This window comes from Pecten maximus, chromosome 12, assembly GCF_902652985.1.
Source record: "Pecten maximus chromosome 12, xPecMax1.1, whole genome shotgun sequence".
NCBI lineage: Eukaryota > Metazoa > Mollusca > Bivalvia > Pectinida > Pectinidae > Pecten > Pecten maximus.
The window spans coordinates 18,908,972-18,927,548 of record NC_047026.1 but is presented as its reverse complement, the minus strand read 5'-3'; the positions used below and the strand labels follow the sequence as shown (position 1 = coordinate 18,927,548).

General features: G+C 35.7%; 2 protein-coding genes across 2 annotated transcripts in view; one reads left to right on the top strand and one right to left on the bottom strand.

Annotated features, from left to right (window-relative positions):
• The window catches only part of LOC117339139 (protein mono-ADP-ribosyltransferase PARP14-like), a 41,621-nt gene extending 33,248 nt beyond the window's left edge, over positions 1 to 8,373 (bottom strand). The window contains exons 1-4 of the mRNA XM_033900553.1: positions 8,243 to 8,373; positions 1,519 to 4,523; positions 1,074 to 1,108; positions 641 to 809 (exon numbers count right to left, since the gene is read on the bottom strand). Of these exons, the coding sequence (XP_033756444.1) occupies positions 641 to 809; positions 1,074 to 1,108; positions 1,519 to 4,513 (3,199 nt within the window). The 5' untranslated portion in view covers positions 4,514 to 4,523; positions 8,243 to 8,373. The remainder of the gene's footprint in view (positions 1 to 640; positions 810 to 1,073; positions 1,109 to 1,518; positions 4,524 to 8,242) is intronic.
• A 235-nt stretch (positions 8,374 to 8,608) lies between these two features.
• On the top strand, positions 8,609 to 18,202 carry LOC117339161 (mitotic checkpoint protein BUB3-like). Its single transcript, XM_033900584.1, has 7 exons — positions 8,609 to 8,698; positions 10,057 to 10,254; positions 10,761 to 10,830; positions 11,384 to 11,535; positions 14,243 to 14,426; positions 15,020 to 15,239; positions 15,565 to 18,202. Exons 1-7 carry the CDS (start codon positions 8,696 to 8,698, stop codon positions 15,722 to 15,724), a joined length of 987 nt encoding a protein of 328 aa, XP_033756475.1. The 5' UTR covers positions 8,609 to 8,695; the 3' UTR covers positions 15,725 to 18,202.
• The last annotated feature ends 375 nt before the right edge of the window (positions 18,203 to 18,577 follow it).

Genomic DNA, 18,577 nt, shown 5'->3' with positions numbered 1-18,577 from the left:
ATAGTGATATCAATATGGAATATATCTTAATCCATTTTTTTGTGGGATTCTTAGTTCCAGTAAAATCATTAATGAAAAATGACAAAAAATTCAATCAGGGACCAATCTATGTTTTTGGGGAAACTGCTCTTTGTCAGAAAAGGGAAAGATTGTAGATGTTTTGGGAGAATTTGACAATTGTCATTAAGGCAAAAACTGTCATCAATTTCTAGAAAAAAGTACTTATAGTGAAAAAACAATTGTCTTTTAAACTTCAGTAAAACATGGTTTTTGAGCCAAATTGTAGATTTTTGATAATCAAATTGGAATATACAGAAATTATGAAAATGTATTGTGAAAAGTAATGTATCTTCAACCATCCAAATTGACAGTAGGAAAATCACAATGAGGAAAATTTTGAAGAAAAAAAACTATATTGAAAACAAGCTATATTTAGCTCCAAAGGGGATTTCTTTAGCTTCCTGGGAGAAATTTTAACTAACCGTAGAATGCTCCTCATAAATGATAGTAGATCAAACCAAGATTGATCCCTGTTAATGATTATTTGAAGTAATACTAGTTTCATTAAATATATATAAATTGATAAGGATATTACAAGGTAAAGTTGAGTGTTAAGTGACCATAACAATGTAGCCCTTACTAGCTGGAGTATGAAGGAGAGTAGCAACTGCCATATTCTTGTCACTGGTGAAGAAGATGGATGACTTGTCAACATCACCGCCTGATTTGTTCTCTAGAAACAGCCACAGTGTATCTAACCCTGTTTTGGCAGCCAGTCCTTTCACACACACATAGGATTTTTCTGGCTTCTGCAATGACATAGAACAGAATAATAGATATCTACTACAGAAACATATACAATGTGTTAGACTTCAGATATCATAACATGTTTATTTATATATCTACATCTATAGATTATTTTATATACAGATTTAAAGGAAAAGTTGACGGATAGATGCACTATGGCATAAATACACCAGTTCTCTTTGGACTAGGTAAGCTAAAAACTGAGTATTTGAAATACAAGATAAAGTACTTAAACAGTGTTTGATATCAAAATGAAAGAGTTTTACCTTGGATTTAGCCACATCTTTTTTCCTTTTTTCATCTGTAAATAAAAAGAAAAGAAAGCTGAACGCATCATTCATGGGTACTTGTAATTTCTATTGATCTGATATTTAAAAAATATCTGAGAAAGTATTTTACCTCAAAGCAGAATCAGTAAACTATTACAAGCTTGAAGAGCAATTTCCTGAACTTTTAAGAGTTCATATTGACTGTCTCTCAGTCATTTTACGAAGTACTTTCTGTAGAGATCTTACATCAGTGCCTTAGTTATGTTTCCAAGAAATGTTCCTATTTCTTTACAAGTTTAAACATGTAGTACAACTCTGAATGATCCAAGTCACACAAGTGTGCTGTCATTACTTGCAGGACTTCATAATAAGTTTATTTATAGTTGTCTACTGAAGAATGAATATTTAAATGCCTACAGCATGTGAACACTGGGGTACTTACCTATGTTTGGTTTCCCTTTCGATTTCCCCTCCGGTTTCTCCTTTGGTTTCTCCTTTGGTTTCTCCTTTGGTTTCTCTTCTGGTTTCCCCTTTGGTTGCCCCTCTGGTTTATCCTTTAGTTTCCCCTTTGGTTGCCCCTCTGGTTTATCCTTTAGTTTCCCCTTTGGTTGCCCCTTTGGTTGTCCCTTCGGTTGCCCCTCTGGTTTCTCCTTTGGTTTACCCTTTGGTTTCTCCTCTGGTTTTTTCTCTTGTTTCACCTGTAACTTTTTAGCAGAAGGGTTCTGTTGGTGTACCTGAGGATTTTGTGTCCCTCTTTCATGTTCCTGATGCAAATGATCTTCTTCCATTGTGTGTGGTTTGTCAACTCCAGGTGGGCCATACATGTGATAGTGCTGGGGATCATACATATGGTGTTGTTGTGGGGATATCTTTCCAAAGTTTCCATCCAACATTCCAGAGTAATGCTGCAGATGCTGATGTTGATAAAAATATTGATGTTGACCTTGAGAATATGGTGGTTGAAAAGTTTGATCTTGAGAGTGTGGTGGTTGAAAAGTTTGATCTTGAGAGTGTGGTGGCTGAAAAGTTTGACCTTGAGAGTGTGGTGGCTGAAAAGTTTGATCTTGAGAGTGTGGTGGCTGTGTTGGCTGACCTTGAAAATGAGGTGGCTGTATTAGTTGCTGAGGTGGCTGATTTGGATGTCCTTGAGAGTGATGTGTCCAAGTTGGGTAACCTTCACTCTGTAGTATCTGAGTTGGTTGACCTTGAGAGTGAGGGGGCTGAGATGGGTGACCTTGAAAGTGAAGTGGCTCAGTTGGTTGACCTTGAGAGTGAGGTGGCTGAGTTGGGTAACCTTGAGAATATGGTGACTGAAAATGTTGATCTTGATATTGTTCTTCATGTACTGCCTGTTGATGAAATTCCTTTTCTCCTTGACTTTGGTATTGTCCTCCATACATAACTAGAACTTCAGGGGGGTTTTCTTGGTGGATATGATGACTTTCAGTTGGTGGTGTGGGTCCATGTCTACCTTGCTGTTCCATATGTTGCGATATCGTCTCTGTTACTGATGTAGCTTGTTGAGGGACGGTTTGTTGCTGTACTGTTGGTACAGGAGTAGCTCCTTGGTCGTCTAGTTCAGTGTTTTCCTGTATTATTGACTGGTCCCCTTCAAGTATAACAGGTTGTTGTTGAGCAGGCTGAGATGGAGGCTGATTTAGACTTGAAGCTGCTGAATTAGCCATAACATAACTTCTTGTCACACTTTCTATATTATCTGAGCCTAGACCCTCTGAGGTATCAGACCGCATGCTGGCAACGTCGTTGTCACTGATGTCTGTCCCTTGTGAAGTTGTTAACTGGACAACAGATTGAGAAGGAAAGACTGTAGCTCCCTCTACTTCTCTGGAGTCTCTCTGGCTATCTTCATTCTGATCTTCTTCTGCAGTTTCATAACTATCCTCCTCCTCCTCCTCCTCTCTATCTTTATCTATTTCCTCATTTAATGGATGCCCACCAGCAGTGTTGCCTGGGGTCCTGGATGTATCTTTGTCACAGTCAAAGGTATTTTTCTTGTCAGAGATTTGAGTCTGCTTTTCAGAGCCTGACGGCCTAAATGAGTCTTTGTCAGGGCTTGGTGTTTTTGATTTGTCTTTATTAGGATCTGGCCTCTGTTTGGGTACAGGTTTACTTGGCTCTGATTTTTCAAATATATGCAACATTTCCTGGATAGATTTTCTTTTCTCCAGTACAACTCCTGAAGAAACGTCTTTAGTCGAAGGCTGCATATCTAGAGATTTAGTATCTTCGTCAAATTTCTTTGGTATGATCCTGTCTGCAGATCTTGATCGTTCTGGAACTGATCCTCCATCAACAATAAATCTTAACAGTTTAGGCCTGTCAGAAAGAATTTCAGGTGGTTTCATTTGTGATCTTTCCATTTCCTCAGTTTTCTTATCAGGTCTTCCCTTGGAATCAAGTTCAATACTTTCAACTTCAGGTGGTTTTATGTTGGTGTTGCCACCTTCAGGTGGTTTTATGTTGGTGCTGCTATCTTCAGGTGGTTTTATGTTGGTGCTGCCACCTTCAAGTGACTGTGTGTTGGTGCTGCCACCTTCAATAGGATGTATATTGATGCTGCCACCTTTGGGTGACTGTATGTTGGTGCTGCCACCTTCAGTTTGATGTATGTTGGTGCTGCCACCTTCAGTTTGATGTATGTTGGTGCTGCCACCTTCAGTTTGATGTATGTTGGTGCTGCCACCTTCAGGTGACTGTGTGTTAGTGCTGCCACCTTCAGGTGACTGTGTGTTAGTGCTGCCACCTTCAGGTGACTGAATGTTGGTGCTGCCACCTTCAGGTGACTGAATGTTGGTGCTGCCACCTTCAGGTGACTGAATGTTGGTGCTGCCACCTTCAGGTGACTGTATGCTGGCACTACCACCTTCAGGTGACTGAATGTTGGTGCTGCCACCTTCAGGTGACTGAATGTTGGTGCTGCCACCTTCAGGTGACTGTATGTTGGTGCTGCCACCTTCAGGTGACTGTATGTTGGTGTTGCCACCTGCAGTTGTTTGAACGGCGGCTGTCAGAGGTTCCTCAGCCATATCAGTATATTTTTGTTTCTCAGGAGGTTTTGGAGGGATTGGTTGTGGCTTTTTTAAAGGTGGTATAACATATATATCTCCTTTCATATCATCATCATCACTTTTCTCCTCCATTGTCAGACTATCACTTGATTCTTCTCTTCTAATTTCTAAATTTTCATTTGTACTATACATACTTTCCGGATAATTTGGAATACATCCTCGTAAAGCAGAAGTCCAAGCATTGCCGACATTGTCTTTCTGTTTATCAGACCTTTGCCGATTTGACTGTCTTTTTTCTATCTGAGATATAATTGACCTCGTCCCTCTTTCAGCAGTTCCTCCTGTAGTGGACTCGCTACGCTGCTCCTGAGCAGCATCCTCAGTATTTTTGCTTTCATCAGATGACATCACAAATTATCTAGAAAAAAAAAAAAAAAAATAGAAACTGTGAGTTTCTAAGATAAACTGTCAAAATAACAGAAGAGTTAAAACCTTATCACTTCAAAATCATGTTAAGGATCAGCTCTGGTGAAAAGTCAAAATTTTCTGATGACTAACTTTTTAAATATTATACCTCATTTAATGGGGAGAATACAGAGATATAAAAAAAAATGAAAAAATAAAATCATATTTCGGTGTGTTCGTTTTTTGAGCTATGGTGGATCAAAGATTAAAATTTGACATGATATGTGATTTTACCTGAATTCTGCTGTTTTGACCACACACAACAAATCAAAACAATTTCTGAAAAGGTGTTATCAGATATGTATGAATGTTCTTGGAATTGACAAAACAAGCATATTCTTTTTAAATTTAGGTGTTAAAAGTTCTAGCCAATTATTTTTTAACCAGAATAGCAATTCATGTAACCCCTACCACTAAATTTTGAAGCATAATATACTCAATTTTCACCATTTTTGCTAGATTTAAATAAATATGCTCCCCAATATAAAAAATTCTGCTGAAAAACTTTTTAAGATATTTTGCAGATCAAATGGGAAAAGGTTTTTCTTTCTAAAACTGAAAAAAATGTGGGGTCAGTGTGCTTACTTTTTTGTCCTGAACTAATATTAATTATTTTTCAGTTTTTTCGGGAAAATATTTTTAAGTGCTCCATTTACACTAATAAAATATGAAAATAAAATGCAAAACCGGAGTAATTTCCCTCTTTGTTGTTTATTATTTTCATTGACTTGTACATTGCAAAGTTTTGCAGCAAAAATGAATAAAAAACATTCAAAATTGCCAATGCAATGATGGTATTAGTAAAAACAGTTAAGTCCAAAAATGTTGAGCCTTACACAAAATGCAAGAGACAGCAATTTTCAAAGTGAACTATTTTTTAAAATTCTTCTAAAATCAAATCTACTTAAATAAGAAGTCTGAAATTTTGACACATTTTTCAGATACAATCTTGCTATAAAACAGCCATTTTTTTGGTTATATATTACAAAACGTTTTATGTAAGATCGAAACGAGACTTCAATGTGACTGAAATCTCAGATCCTTAAATCTTTTTTAAACTACATTTGTACTTCATACTCAGCTATTCTATTTGTTACATTCCTCCTTAATGATGATATTGATTCAATTTATGACCATCAAAGTACAATGATATGTCAGACATTGTATCAAAGATTTGGCTTTATCTAACAAGATCAATAACTCTGATATCGGATGTCACAGGTTTTTATAGATAATTAAGTGGTAGATTTCAAATTATTGGACTTGCTTATGAAATTCCAGATGAGATGCAAGTGGTCAGGTGCCACAGTGGTACCAGGTGATTGAGGTTTGATTCCCCGATTGGACGCGAAAAAGTATGTGGTCACCTGCTTGACCACATGGGTTTTCCCTCGGTATTCGGGTTTCCTCCCACAGTAAGACGTACCCACATCCGAGCCAACAAAAGTGATTAATACGTACCCACATCCGGGCCAACAAAAGTGATTAATACGTACCCACATCCGGGCCAACAAAAGTGATTAATACGTACCCACATCCGGGCCAACAAAAGTGATTAATATAAGTTAAGTTGGTGATTTTTTTTTCAAAATTGTTGTAAAATAAATAAAGTTTACGTTAACAATTCCAGATGAGATAATCACAAGTGTAATAAGATTTTGTTTATAACGTCATATAATTAAATGGTTTGAGAATTATGTGAAAACTGAAATTTTTTCTATTTATGAATAAGTATAAGAATTTTGGCTCTGACAGTATTTTTTTTTCTCTAGAAACAATCATGCACCATTTTATATCTATTGTGACGTACATTGTACCTGATACACTTGTATAACATCAAAATAATTAATGTCAATAAAGTATTAATATTTAACATTACAATTAGTATAATTTAGCAAAGCTATAGTTCAGCCAAAGGTAATTAAGAATATCAGAAGAACATGTTATTTGTATACCTTTTATTTTAAGCATTGAACATTTGTTTCTTTTTCAATATTTCGATATTTTGTCAGGGTTACAGATTTTCGTTTTTCATTTCAGTACTCTGTCAATAGTTTTAAAATATGCACTGATTTATTATCATAGTGTAGTATTTTTCTATACTAGTGTAGTATGTTTCTATTTTCTGTTATACCATCTTTGCTTTAGGAATTTTAATAGCCCGTCAATCTGTTGACCGTTGGTAATTAGATGGGGGGGGGACACGTCGGGATGATATCCCGTGAAGTAATCAATTCACCACGCCCGTGGCAGTAATCGTCTGTCAGGCTCCCGTTCATGTTTATTACCCCCTGTCAGAGAGGTATTAATCGCCTCTCATCCCTATTACCCACTACAAATGGCTGGACCTGTCTGGGAGCTCTAGCGATGCCCCATCTTTACTACACATGGTCAACATTTACTCGCGGCTAATTGTTTTTCTAAGTGTTATATGTACATTGTTATTTACACATTTAAGTCACCGGAGCGGAAGGCTCCAGCACAGGTGTGCACCGCTCCGGCACTGCTCCGGCAGGTTTTCGTATAAAAGGGATAACTGAAAGCAAGAGCGGAGTCGAAGTTCAGTAGAGGGAGTTCGTGGAGTTCAGAGAGTTAGTTGAAGTTCGAGGGAGAGATCGAGTTGGAGTGCCTAGGTGTTACTTTGCTGGATGTTGCTACGTATGCTGATGAAAGCGAGAGCGGTGTTGCCATTTATATATGCTCTGTACACTGCTGATGTTGCTGAATACATAGACTGAAACTTTACGACGGTGTTGAATTGTGTTTCTCGACGACCCATACTATTTAATTCTAAACTCAGGTATTGTGGCAGGTGTCTGACGCTACCTCGAGGACATCTACCGAGGGCTGCGGGACTTTGATTATAGTTCCCCGGCTATTTCGCTACAATTATATTATTATTATCAATCATTATTATTATTATCATCATATTCATTGCATCTCACTTCTCTCTCTTTCTTAAATGACCAAATCACATCTCAATGTTCCTCATTTACAAATATATTTTGACATTTTGAAAGCATCAATCATAAGGAGGAAGTATATTGCTCAACAGATAGGCTAAAAACATATTTTTATTATACATGTAAATAATATTGGCAATTGCTTTATTTTTAAACTTTGATCTTGCTTCATCTTTATAAAACATATATACATGTAGCAGTAAACATGCTACGACTATGATAGCACGAGTGGAATTTGAGATAGAGCTCAATTAAAATGTCTCCATAATCTACTGAAAACGAAAGTACAAATGTAGGTTAAACACTGGTTTCAAACACATATAGTTACAAAACTATATATTTAAAATTATCATTTTTTATTGTGTTAATGTTTTGTTAAATAATGTATAGATTGGAACTTTAGTTAGATGAACAATATCAAAAGTGACCAACACTCTATAAACGCACACACATATGCATGAAAATCAAAAACGAAAGTAAAAACTCAAATTTTTCATTAATATCAATATTTTTAATATTTTGTAATATATCTAGTAATATGTCTTGATCGGTTATCTTAACATAACATTATCACGTAAATCATCGGGTTATTCTTTATATAAATACTGCGAATTTAACAATTCCAATCTGAACTTTGCCTATTGTGCATTTTTTTCCAGTTTTTAAAAGGACAATTCCTACCATGATAAACTTTCGTTTGAATACTTACCAACAATCCAGAGAGTCTTTAGCAGTTTGGAGTTGTCCTCTACAATTCAATAAACCATATAGCTTGATTAGTTTGCAGCTGAAAAGCATCGAATGAAAGACGACTGAGAATCGTCAATGGGTTTCTCCGTAACGACGCCTCAACGACGAGGAGGTGGTTTTCTACTTTCGTTTTGATCGTACTTGTGATTGGCTACCTAAATTACGTCATTATTTTGTCAAATATCTCAAAAAAAAATAATGCATTCAATTCCTATTACTGGAATGCATAAATAAGTTATCCATTGTTGTAAAATAAATAAGTGCATAATATACTTAAATAATACAGCTTTTTAATAACAAACCGGAAAAAAACCAAACGACTTCCATTTCGAAACTTACAATCAAATAGCTATTTCCTGTTTTAAAAACGCGGCATTTGACAACTCATTTTGCTGTTAAAATATCTATTTGTATGGTAAGTAAATGATATATTATTTGATATGGGGTGTTTACAATGAATGCACATAACATTGACTACAGTAGTCCTATTGGTTTATTAAATGATTTGTGACATTGTGCTTCTGGCTGATGTTTGTAACCGGCTTTTCAAGAAACAGATATTTATAAACAATATACCTTGTAACATACGCATATATATGTAAATTATGATTATGAAGAGTGATATCAAATCAGCCATATACAGAAAAAGTAGAATTGTGTATCAAGTCCACTTTATATATTTGAACTGCTTTAGTTAGCATTACATGCATGTACCTCCGCCATTACTCAATGTGTTGAATTCAAAACAACTTCAACAGGTCGGGGAAACCCCGAGATCGGCGTATAATACCTCGATCGGCCTATTATACACCGATTGAGGTATGGATTTGTTACTAAAAATAGCTCAAATCAATTTAAACTCATCTTTTTAAAATTTTCTATCCAAGTCGCATGAATTTATGACAAAATAAATAATATTTTGCTGAAATATGTTTAATGGAAGCAGTGGCTACTTAGAAACTTGATGCCGCCGTAGTAACACTACCATCGTAACATAGGCCATATAGACCGGAAGTATTACATCTGTTTTCAGTTCTTTCCCGCACTCAAATAAATTTAATTTTTGTATTTGTATAATGTTTAATGCCTAAATAAATGCGACTTGGATAGAATTTTTTAAAAAGATGAGTTTAAATTGATTTGAGCTATTTTTAGTAACAAATCCATACTTCAATCGGCGTATAATAGGCCGATCGAGGTATTATACGCCGATCTCGGGGTTTCCCCGACCTGTTCAATTTACTTGCTGTATAGCATACAGTATGCCTGCTACATACGTATACAAGTCCATCCTACTTGATATTCACTTGATATAAAAAAAAAAAGAATAAGAAAAGCATGACCTGAAAAGAGTGTACCGTGATATATATTGATGCTTTATATTTAATTTGTAACATAACATTTCTCTTTTTGCATACTGCATTACTGTACAGTATAAGGTACTTTGTTTTGATCTGTGTCTTTCCAAAATAAAGAATATATATGTTTATAAAATTTCGACAGAACATAAAATCAAGTGTCTTGTGTCTACAGCCTTAGTGATTGTGAGTTGTGACTGAATGATAGTGACTATTATTCAGTCACAACTCACAATCACTAGACTATATAGCTATTATAGTCATCCCCATCATCTGTTTTTCTATTGAGTATATATATATGATCATGACCTCATCATCACCTGCAGCAGCCAGCTATATTTCTATCACATCAAACTACTCCTGTATTAAGTATTTATTGTAAAGTTTCTCTTGAAAATAATATTATTCATTTTAGATGGCGGAAACACCAAATGAATTCAAATTAAAGAACCCTCCAACAGATGGAATTTCAGCGGCAAAATTTGGTCCGAATTCAAGTCAGTTTCTGCTGGTGTCATCCTGGGACACTTCAGTTCGTCTGTATGATGTTGTGGCCAACAATATGCGACTCTCTTACCAGCATCCAGCTCCAGTACTAGACTGCTGCTTTCATGTAAGTTTTACTATGTCATAGTTAGAATTTGTTTCTTGGTAAATATCCAAAGTAAACAAAAGAGTTAGGGATTTACAAATACAATGGAATTGAACAATGAATAAATAAACAAAGGCACTGGTGAATTTACATCAAAATGCATTAAAACAAAGCTAGATGTTTAAAACATATTTGTAATATTTTCCCCTATTTTGATGAATGCTTTTTGTAGATGTTTCCTATTCTGTTCATGATTTTCAATAACAAATTTGATAGTGATTTCCAACACTATAATTCATACAGGAGAATCGATTTTCAAAACCTTGAAACTCTGTTACATTAATATTCATGACCAAGAACTACTCCTGAAACTCTGCAGAAAACTAAAAAAAAAAAAAATTAATATTTCTGACATTATCTAGGTAAATTCCAGTAAAGATTTTATACATGTACATGTATATATCCATTTTCTTACATATTGGATCACTTTATATTTGAAGGCTCGTTCACAAATTGAAATGTTTCAGGATGCTGTACATTCTTACAGTGGAGGACTGGACAATACTGTTATGATGTTCGACTTTAACACCAATTCAGGTGAATATCATTTTCATTAAAATAAGTCTTAAAAGGTCAAGGTTACTGGTCTCATTGAGAAACAATGTAAAGTTTACCTTGCATAGGTATATATGTGTTAAAGAAAATGCAAGTAGCCTGCTTCACTCTAGATAGCCCATAAAAATGACATCTATGATCTTCAGATGTTAAAAGTTGTATAGAACCAATAATAGACCTGTAGAGTTATGGGTATATGCAGGAAATTATGGTAATGTGACCTCTTGTATAGAATATCCACGTCTGTAATTCTTTAAACAATTTTTATTAAGAAGTTTATATGATATACATGTACATCAATTTCACACGACTAACATGTATGTAGATATTCTTACGTGCAATATGCATGCCTCCACATTTAAGTGAGTTGCAGCTGTTTTTTAAGAGAGCAAAATTCACCAGGTTTACTAATTGTTTTAACTACATGCAAAATTATTTACAGTGATGTGAAAAAGAGGAGCATATAACATATTTTAACAATTATATATATTTTGATACAGAGTCTAACACTGACTGTATTTTACCTCCTCTTCAGGAACTACTGTGGGCACACATGACTCAGCGGTGAGATGTGTAGAGTACTGTCCCAGCGTAAATGTGGTCATCACAGGAAGCTGGGACTCGACAGTGAAACTATGGGACCCGCGGACACCTTGTGGGGCAGGCTCCTTCAGCCAACCAGATAAGGTATATACAACGTATAAGTCTCCAGGTGTTATATGTTATTTTATTATTGTAAGTCAATTTGCTAGGTTTGTTATGGTAGATGGTACCGGTGTCAAAATATATTTTAAAGGCTCTACTATTTTGCTGTTGACCACTAAATTACAACTTGCATATACATGTGTAATTGTTATGTTTTATTTGTGGAGATTATTATAGTTCCCCTACTGGGGTTTTCTCCCCGTCCGTCCGTCTGTCCGTCCACTCAGTTTTCTGCACTTTTTCTCAGCCATGCTTCATGGTATGTTAATGAAAGTTGGTATGTAACTTCAGTATGAGTAGCTACATATCAAGTTTGAGTTTCAGGGTTTTTGGGTCAAGGTCACTTACTATTTTTAGCGGGGGGGGGGCAGTAGCAATACCCAGCATGTTTGTTTTATTTCTATTGTCTAAACATTCTTATATGGTACTTAAGAAAAATTAACATTAATTTTGTTTGATAGCCTCACAAATATTTCACTTACCACACAAATAAAATAAGACTTCTTAAAGTGGTTTTCTATCTAAATTGTATGATAAATGCTTTAAAAAAACGGTTTTAACCTATAAGAATATAACATTTGTCATGTACATGTCCCACTTTTAAACCTGTCTCTATCTGGCAAAGGTGATTATTCACCAGACCAGTGCTGTTATGTTTGTGGGGAAATTGAGGCAATTCCTTTAAATCGCTACTAGTCATAAAGTTATATTTACATTCCTAATGTGGTTTGCTGATATGAACATACCAAGTGAAAACAACAAACATATGACCATGAATACACTATGAAAACCGTATGAAAACATTGTCTCTCGTGCAAATCACCTGATTAATCGGGTCATATTAATACGCCATCAAAAAAATAGTCCGCCTTTCAATTATGAAAATATTGTGTTTTTGTTGCAATTTGTTCACATAAAATAAATATGATTTGAATTGAATGATTGTATTTAATATTATTTTTACTTTAATACTTCTTTCTTTTTGTTTTATACAAAATTAAACAAAAAAGACTGGAAAATGCGGAACGACATTTAAACAATGGCGTGGTGCATAGGCGGGATCTCCCAGCTGTTCTAACAATTTGGCGTTTCGTCGTATACATGACAAATATTTCTTTTTAATAAAATTTTTCGTTTTCTCGATATAAATTTTTTAAATCAAGGTTATGTAAATATATGAATTGAATAGATTTTTAAAATTTTCATTGCGGCTATAAATACCAGTAGCTAGCTACATATCCTCCGAGGCGCGCTACCGCTACGCGCGCCACGGGATATGTAGCTAGCTACTTGTATTCATAGCCGCAATGAAAATTTAAACATCCTTGGGGAAAGGGGAACAGATTTTGCATAAATGGTGACTCTGACCCCCGAGGGGCCAAAGGGGGCGGGGCCTAATGGGGAAATAGAGGTAATTCCTTCAATTTGCTACTTGTCATAAAGTTATGAATGGATTTGAACCCAATTTGGTCAGAAACATTCTTGGGGGAAGGGGAACAGATTTTGCATAAATGGTGACTCTGACCCCCAAGGGACCAAAGCGGCCGGGCCTAATGGGGAAATAGAGGTAATTCCTTCAAATCGCTACTGGTCATAAAGTTATGAATGGATTTTAACCCAATTTGGTCAGAAACATTCTTATGTGAAGGGGAACAGATTTTGCATAAATGATGACTCTGACCCCCAAGGGGCCAAAAGGGCGGGGCCTAATGGGGAAATAGAGGTAATTCCTTCAAATCGCTACTAGTCATAAAGTTATGAATGGATTTGAACCCAATTTGGTCAGAAACATTCTTGCGGGAAGGGGAACAGATTTTGCATAAATGATGACTCTGACCCCCGAAGGGCCAAAGAGGCGGGGCCCCATAGGGGAAATAGAGGTAATTCCTTTAAATCGCTACTAGTCATAAAGTTATAAATGCATGTTGGGATCCCCGCACTATAACCATATATAGCATTGTTTGAGGTTAACAAACAAAAGGAATTGAACATGAACATTATTTTGACATTTGGTCAAATCCAACCAGGTGAGCGATACAGGCCCCATGGGCCTCTTGTTTTTTTTATGTTATGAGATGATAACATAATTTTTTGAGCCAATGTAAATAATACAAGCAAAATTAAATTATTTAAGGGTTAACTGTAATATTTTTTTTACGTAAGTAAAATTTCATCAGTTTTGATATAAAGATTACAAAATAGAGATATGACAATACAAAATAACAAAACAGAGAACCTGTTACAAAGGGTGAAGTATCCTGGAACTGGCTGATGGTTATATGAATTCAGGTGTACACTGTCAGTGATTAGCTAGGTAGCTTAAAGGCAACATCACAAATGGGCCGCGGTGGCCGAGTGGTTAAGGTGTACCGATGCGAGTTCGAAACCTACGTGGGACAGTTGCCAGGTACTGAACGTAGGCCTGTGGTTTTTCTCCGGGTACTCTGGCTCTCTTCCACCTCCAAAACCTGGCACGTCCTTAATTGACCTTGGCTGTTAATAGGATGTTAAACAAAAACAAACAAACATCACAAGCTAGTTTATTCTTCAGTTGGCCAATGGTTGATACCTGAAAGTCTAGATCAAATGTTTCTGAGCTATTTGAATTTTACTGTGTTTCTTAATACTCTTAGTGACTGTAAATTATGCTGGAATAGTGGAATTATGACTTGTTATGTTTTTTTTGTAGGTATACACCATGTCAGTTTGTGGTGACCGGCTGGTGGTAGGGACAGCAGGTCGCAGGATATTGGTGTGGGATCTTCGTAACATGGGCTATGTTCAGCAGCGAAGGGAATCCAGCCTCAAGTACCAGACTCGCTGTATTCGATGTTTCCCCAACAAACAAGGCTACGTCCTCAGCTCAATAGAAGGTAAAATATACAGAATAGAATTTATTATGGAGAAACAAGGAGCCTTGATAGTCCCACAGGAGGAATTTAACTGAGGAATGGTAGGGAGGGGGTTAAAACTATAGGATTGCATTGTGTCCATCTGTTCTTCATCCTTCCACACTTTAGCATATACGTGGAGCATAGGTTAACTGAGGTCAAGTTACCGAGGTGGTGGGTCATGTATATGAATGTAATTCACTGAACTGCCTTGTCAGTCCCCTTCCGATGAAGCCATGGGGGACTATAGGTTTCCTCCCTGTCTGTCTGTCTGTTCATTAATTTTTCCACACTTTCCTCAGCTATACTTCAAGGTATGTTTGGATGAAAGTTGGTATGTAACTTCAGTATTAGTAGCTACAGATCAAGTTTGAGTTTCAGGGTTTTTGGGTCAAGGTCAAGGTGACTATTACTATTTTAGCAGGGGCAAGTAAGGGACATCATGCCTGTTCTAAATATTACATCAAGTTAGTTTTGTATGAAATTCATTTATGTCTGTGAACTCTAGACAATTGTTCTTTATGTTTTTCAATGAGAAATTTTTTGCATGACAGCATTGTGTGATATACTTTCAGGCCGTGTAGCTGTTGAGTACCTTGATCCCAGCCCTGAGGTACAGAAGAAGAAGTATGCCTTCAAATGTCACCGAATAAAGGAGAACGGAATTGAATCTATCTATCCAGTCAATGCAATAGCATTTCACACCCAACACAACACTTTCGCTTCTGGAGGCTCTGACGGATTTGTAAATATCTGGGACGGCTTCAACAAGAAACGCCTCTGTCAGTTCCATAGGTAAACATGCGTTATATTATCTTTTAAAAGTCATAACAGGAACAACTTCTTTCTTGGAGAATACATTGCTTCTCATGTTACACAATAGTAATGTTTTCTCACACTATCCCATACCTGTACAACTCAAGATAAGATAACAACATTTTGAATGTTTAAAAAAAAGTGTGACATATTAGATGGTTTTCTGATGGAATCAAACCAAGTTGTCTCAAATATTACTTCACATGCCAAATTTTTTCATTGTTCTTGCAAAAGTATTTCCTAACAGTCCCATACATTTGAGAATCTCGATAGGCCAAAACTTACCTGTATTTCTTTACTACAGATACCCCAATGGAATCTCCTCCCTTGCCTTCAGCAATGATGGGCAGGCTTTGGCTATAGCCACATCTTACATGTACGAGGCGGACGAGATCAAGGACATACCAGAGGATGCAATATATATTCGAAATGTTAGTGACCAGGAAACGAAACCAAAGACCTGATGGCCTTGGTGCACAAAAAATAAAGACATAGGCTGTGTTCAATTGAATGTTAAGGGACCCAAACATGTTTTGCTGCAATTTACATTGTAAAAATGGCTTCAATGTTGAATGAATTTGTTATAGAATTTGCACGTTGAGAAGATTTGTCATTGTACATTAAGAGTTAATAAGAGTACAATGTTTATGATATAGTACAGATCATAGTGCAGTCTAAATGACCTGTTGATCTTACTTCACATTCTGGAGAGCCACAACAAAGACGTCAAGGCCTGTGAATAGTTACATGTAGTAGGTCAGTCAGGATTTATGCTGGAAATTTTACATTTAAAAATATATGATCCAGATTGTCTGCATAAATGAACAAGTACTTGGCTACTACAGATGCAGACCCTATGACAGAATTTCAGAGATATTTTGTATTAGCATAGCTTTTTTTATTGATCAGTGTTATATAGCAGATGACATATCTACACTTGTATAGACATTTGTTACAGCAAAACCAAGACTACCATTAATAGTTTTCATTTAAAATGTAACTTTCCTATATATTAGAAGATTCATAGAGCTATTCCAGTTAGTAAAATATATACACACATCCTACAAGAGGGCTCCACCAATTAAAAATATTATGCATGATAGGCAGGGGAGACAATTTTGCTACATGATACTGTCCTAATTAACTTATATTGGTGGTAGTAACCTGTTTCCCATACTTGGAGTCCTCCTGTTGGGTAGATATTTTACTGATCCTAACTTGAATGAAGGCAGCAGCAGGCAAAACCTAGCATATTTGTATTTTTAGATTTGGAAGAATTCTATGTTATGTAAACATGTATATTTTACTGTTGGAAATACAAGTGTACCACATTTCTCTACTGTTACAGTTATAGAATGGTTTGTAATGTTCAATTTTAATGTGATGTGCTGAATTCTTGTACATAGTTCTACTTTTAATGTAAGTATATAAATGTCGAGCAACATTTCCTTGACAGTGTCAGAAATCAAAATTCCTATTTATTATAATTAATTGATGTTACAATGACACTATAGTACTTACATGCTGAATGCTAAAAACGTTCTTTAAAACTTTACTGGATGGGCATATGTATGGAGGTGAAATTGATACTTCATCAATATTTTATTACACAATTTAGCTGGAACATCTACCATTTTTCTGTGACTACTAGCATCCTCTCCTTTATTTTTCTCTACACTTGTTTGTGCTTCTGAAGAAAATTGGTAAATTAGCAGACAAATATATGCCTGTCAAATTTGACAGGAATATTATGGTGTGGCATCATTCATCCTGCATAAACTTTAGTTTGTCCCGAGATCTCCTACATTTTCCCACCAATTGGTTTGAAACTTGGTATGCATTATAATCATATGTAATTGTGTTTCCCTGAACCACATTTATTATTCATTAGCTTTTTTTTGTCCAGAGATCATCTACAGTTTTCTACCGATTTCTTTGAAGCTTGGTAGGCTTTACTTGTAATCATATCAAGTTGTGTGGAACGAGTTTAAGACTAATCACTGATAACTTGTATTCCTCAAACTGTAAGAAAAGTAACCACTGACTTAATTTTTACATGGAATGAAAGGGGAGGGTTATAGCATGCCACCTAGCCATTCTTAAGGTGATGCAATCTTATTTCAAAGTAAGGCAGTATATGACACTATATGGCATTCCAGTGGTGTACATGTATTGTTCTACCCCGCAGTTCTCTTGTTATTTAATACGATTAGTTTGGGAAAGTGTCCCAACAGTATATAATACTTTCCCAACAGTATATAATACTTTCCCAACAGTATATAATACACATACTTTTGGATCCAAATATAAGCTGTATTCACAATTGTCTACATTCTATATACAATATGTATTCTTTTTGTATTTCCCAATGAAGCCATCATAATTCCCAAAATCTTTTAATCAAATATTTTTTATGTAAGGGCACAGAATTCAGGAATCTGTGTTCCCCAATTTCTGCTAGGTGTAATCTCTCGGGTAAAAACCACTGGTGTACTACCAATCACTACACATCTTTCCTGTCGTACCTTTCTGTTCCTAAAATCTCTCTTGCTGTGAAATCTGGGAAGCTTTGTGCTAATTATGATGAATACAGTCCCTAGTCTAACCTTTATAAGAGTGAATTGTGACTACCATAAAGCTCTTGTACATTGTAAGATGTTTGATATGTCATGTAGTACTAATACCATGTATTACATCGATATATCTATGTTGTGGTACATGTACATATAACAGAAGCTAATCTAAATTGTGATGTCAGCGTGCGAAACCTCATACAGTTCCAGTCCATCTAAATTCAAGGTCATTATTTTTGATAATCAAACATCTAAGCCAAGATCCTATTTGTAGGTTGCTCTTTTATTAGTAAAAGGATGTTTAACTCACAATTTGTATCATGTCAGGCATGTAGATCAGATTGAATTATTAAATGAGAATGCAATGATTGAAATTGTTTTCTGTTTTTTTTTTGTAAAACAGTTGTATCAATTTAAAAGTCTTTCTATAGTTACTGTATAGCCTGATTTTCCATTAATTGTATAGCAACTTTTATTTAGAACTCTATGTAATTAAAACTTGGGGTGTAATTTTTACCGATGTTAAAGGTTTTTGTGTTGTAACTAGTACAAATTTTCAGGTCCCTGTGCTGTATCTGGTACAAATTTTCAGGTCCCTGTGCTGTTTCTTATACAAATTTCCAGGTCCCTGTGTCGTATTTGGTACATGTACACATGTCAACTAGATTTACACTAATGTAAGAATGCTTTTTGTTATGCTACACTCTGCCTCCCCAAGGTCATCAGGTATACTGTATTTATCCT

What these genes read in the sequence shown, in the direction of transcription:
- LOC117339161 (XM_033900584.1), top strand. An exon ending in CCTTCAGCCAACCAGATAAG is followed by an intron (nt 11,536 to 14,242) that starts GTATATACAACG and finishes TTTTTTTTGTAG; the next exon opens with GTATACACCATGTCAGTTTG. An exon ending in CGCCTCTGTCAGTTCCATAG is followed by an intron (nt 15,240 to 15,564) that starts GTAAACATGCGT and finishes TCTTTACTACAG; the next exon opens with ATACCCCAATGGAATCTCCT.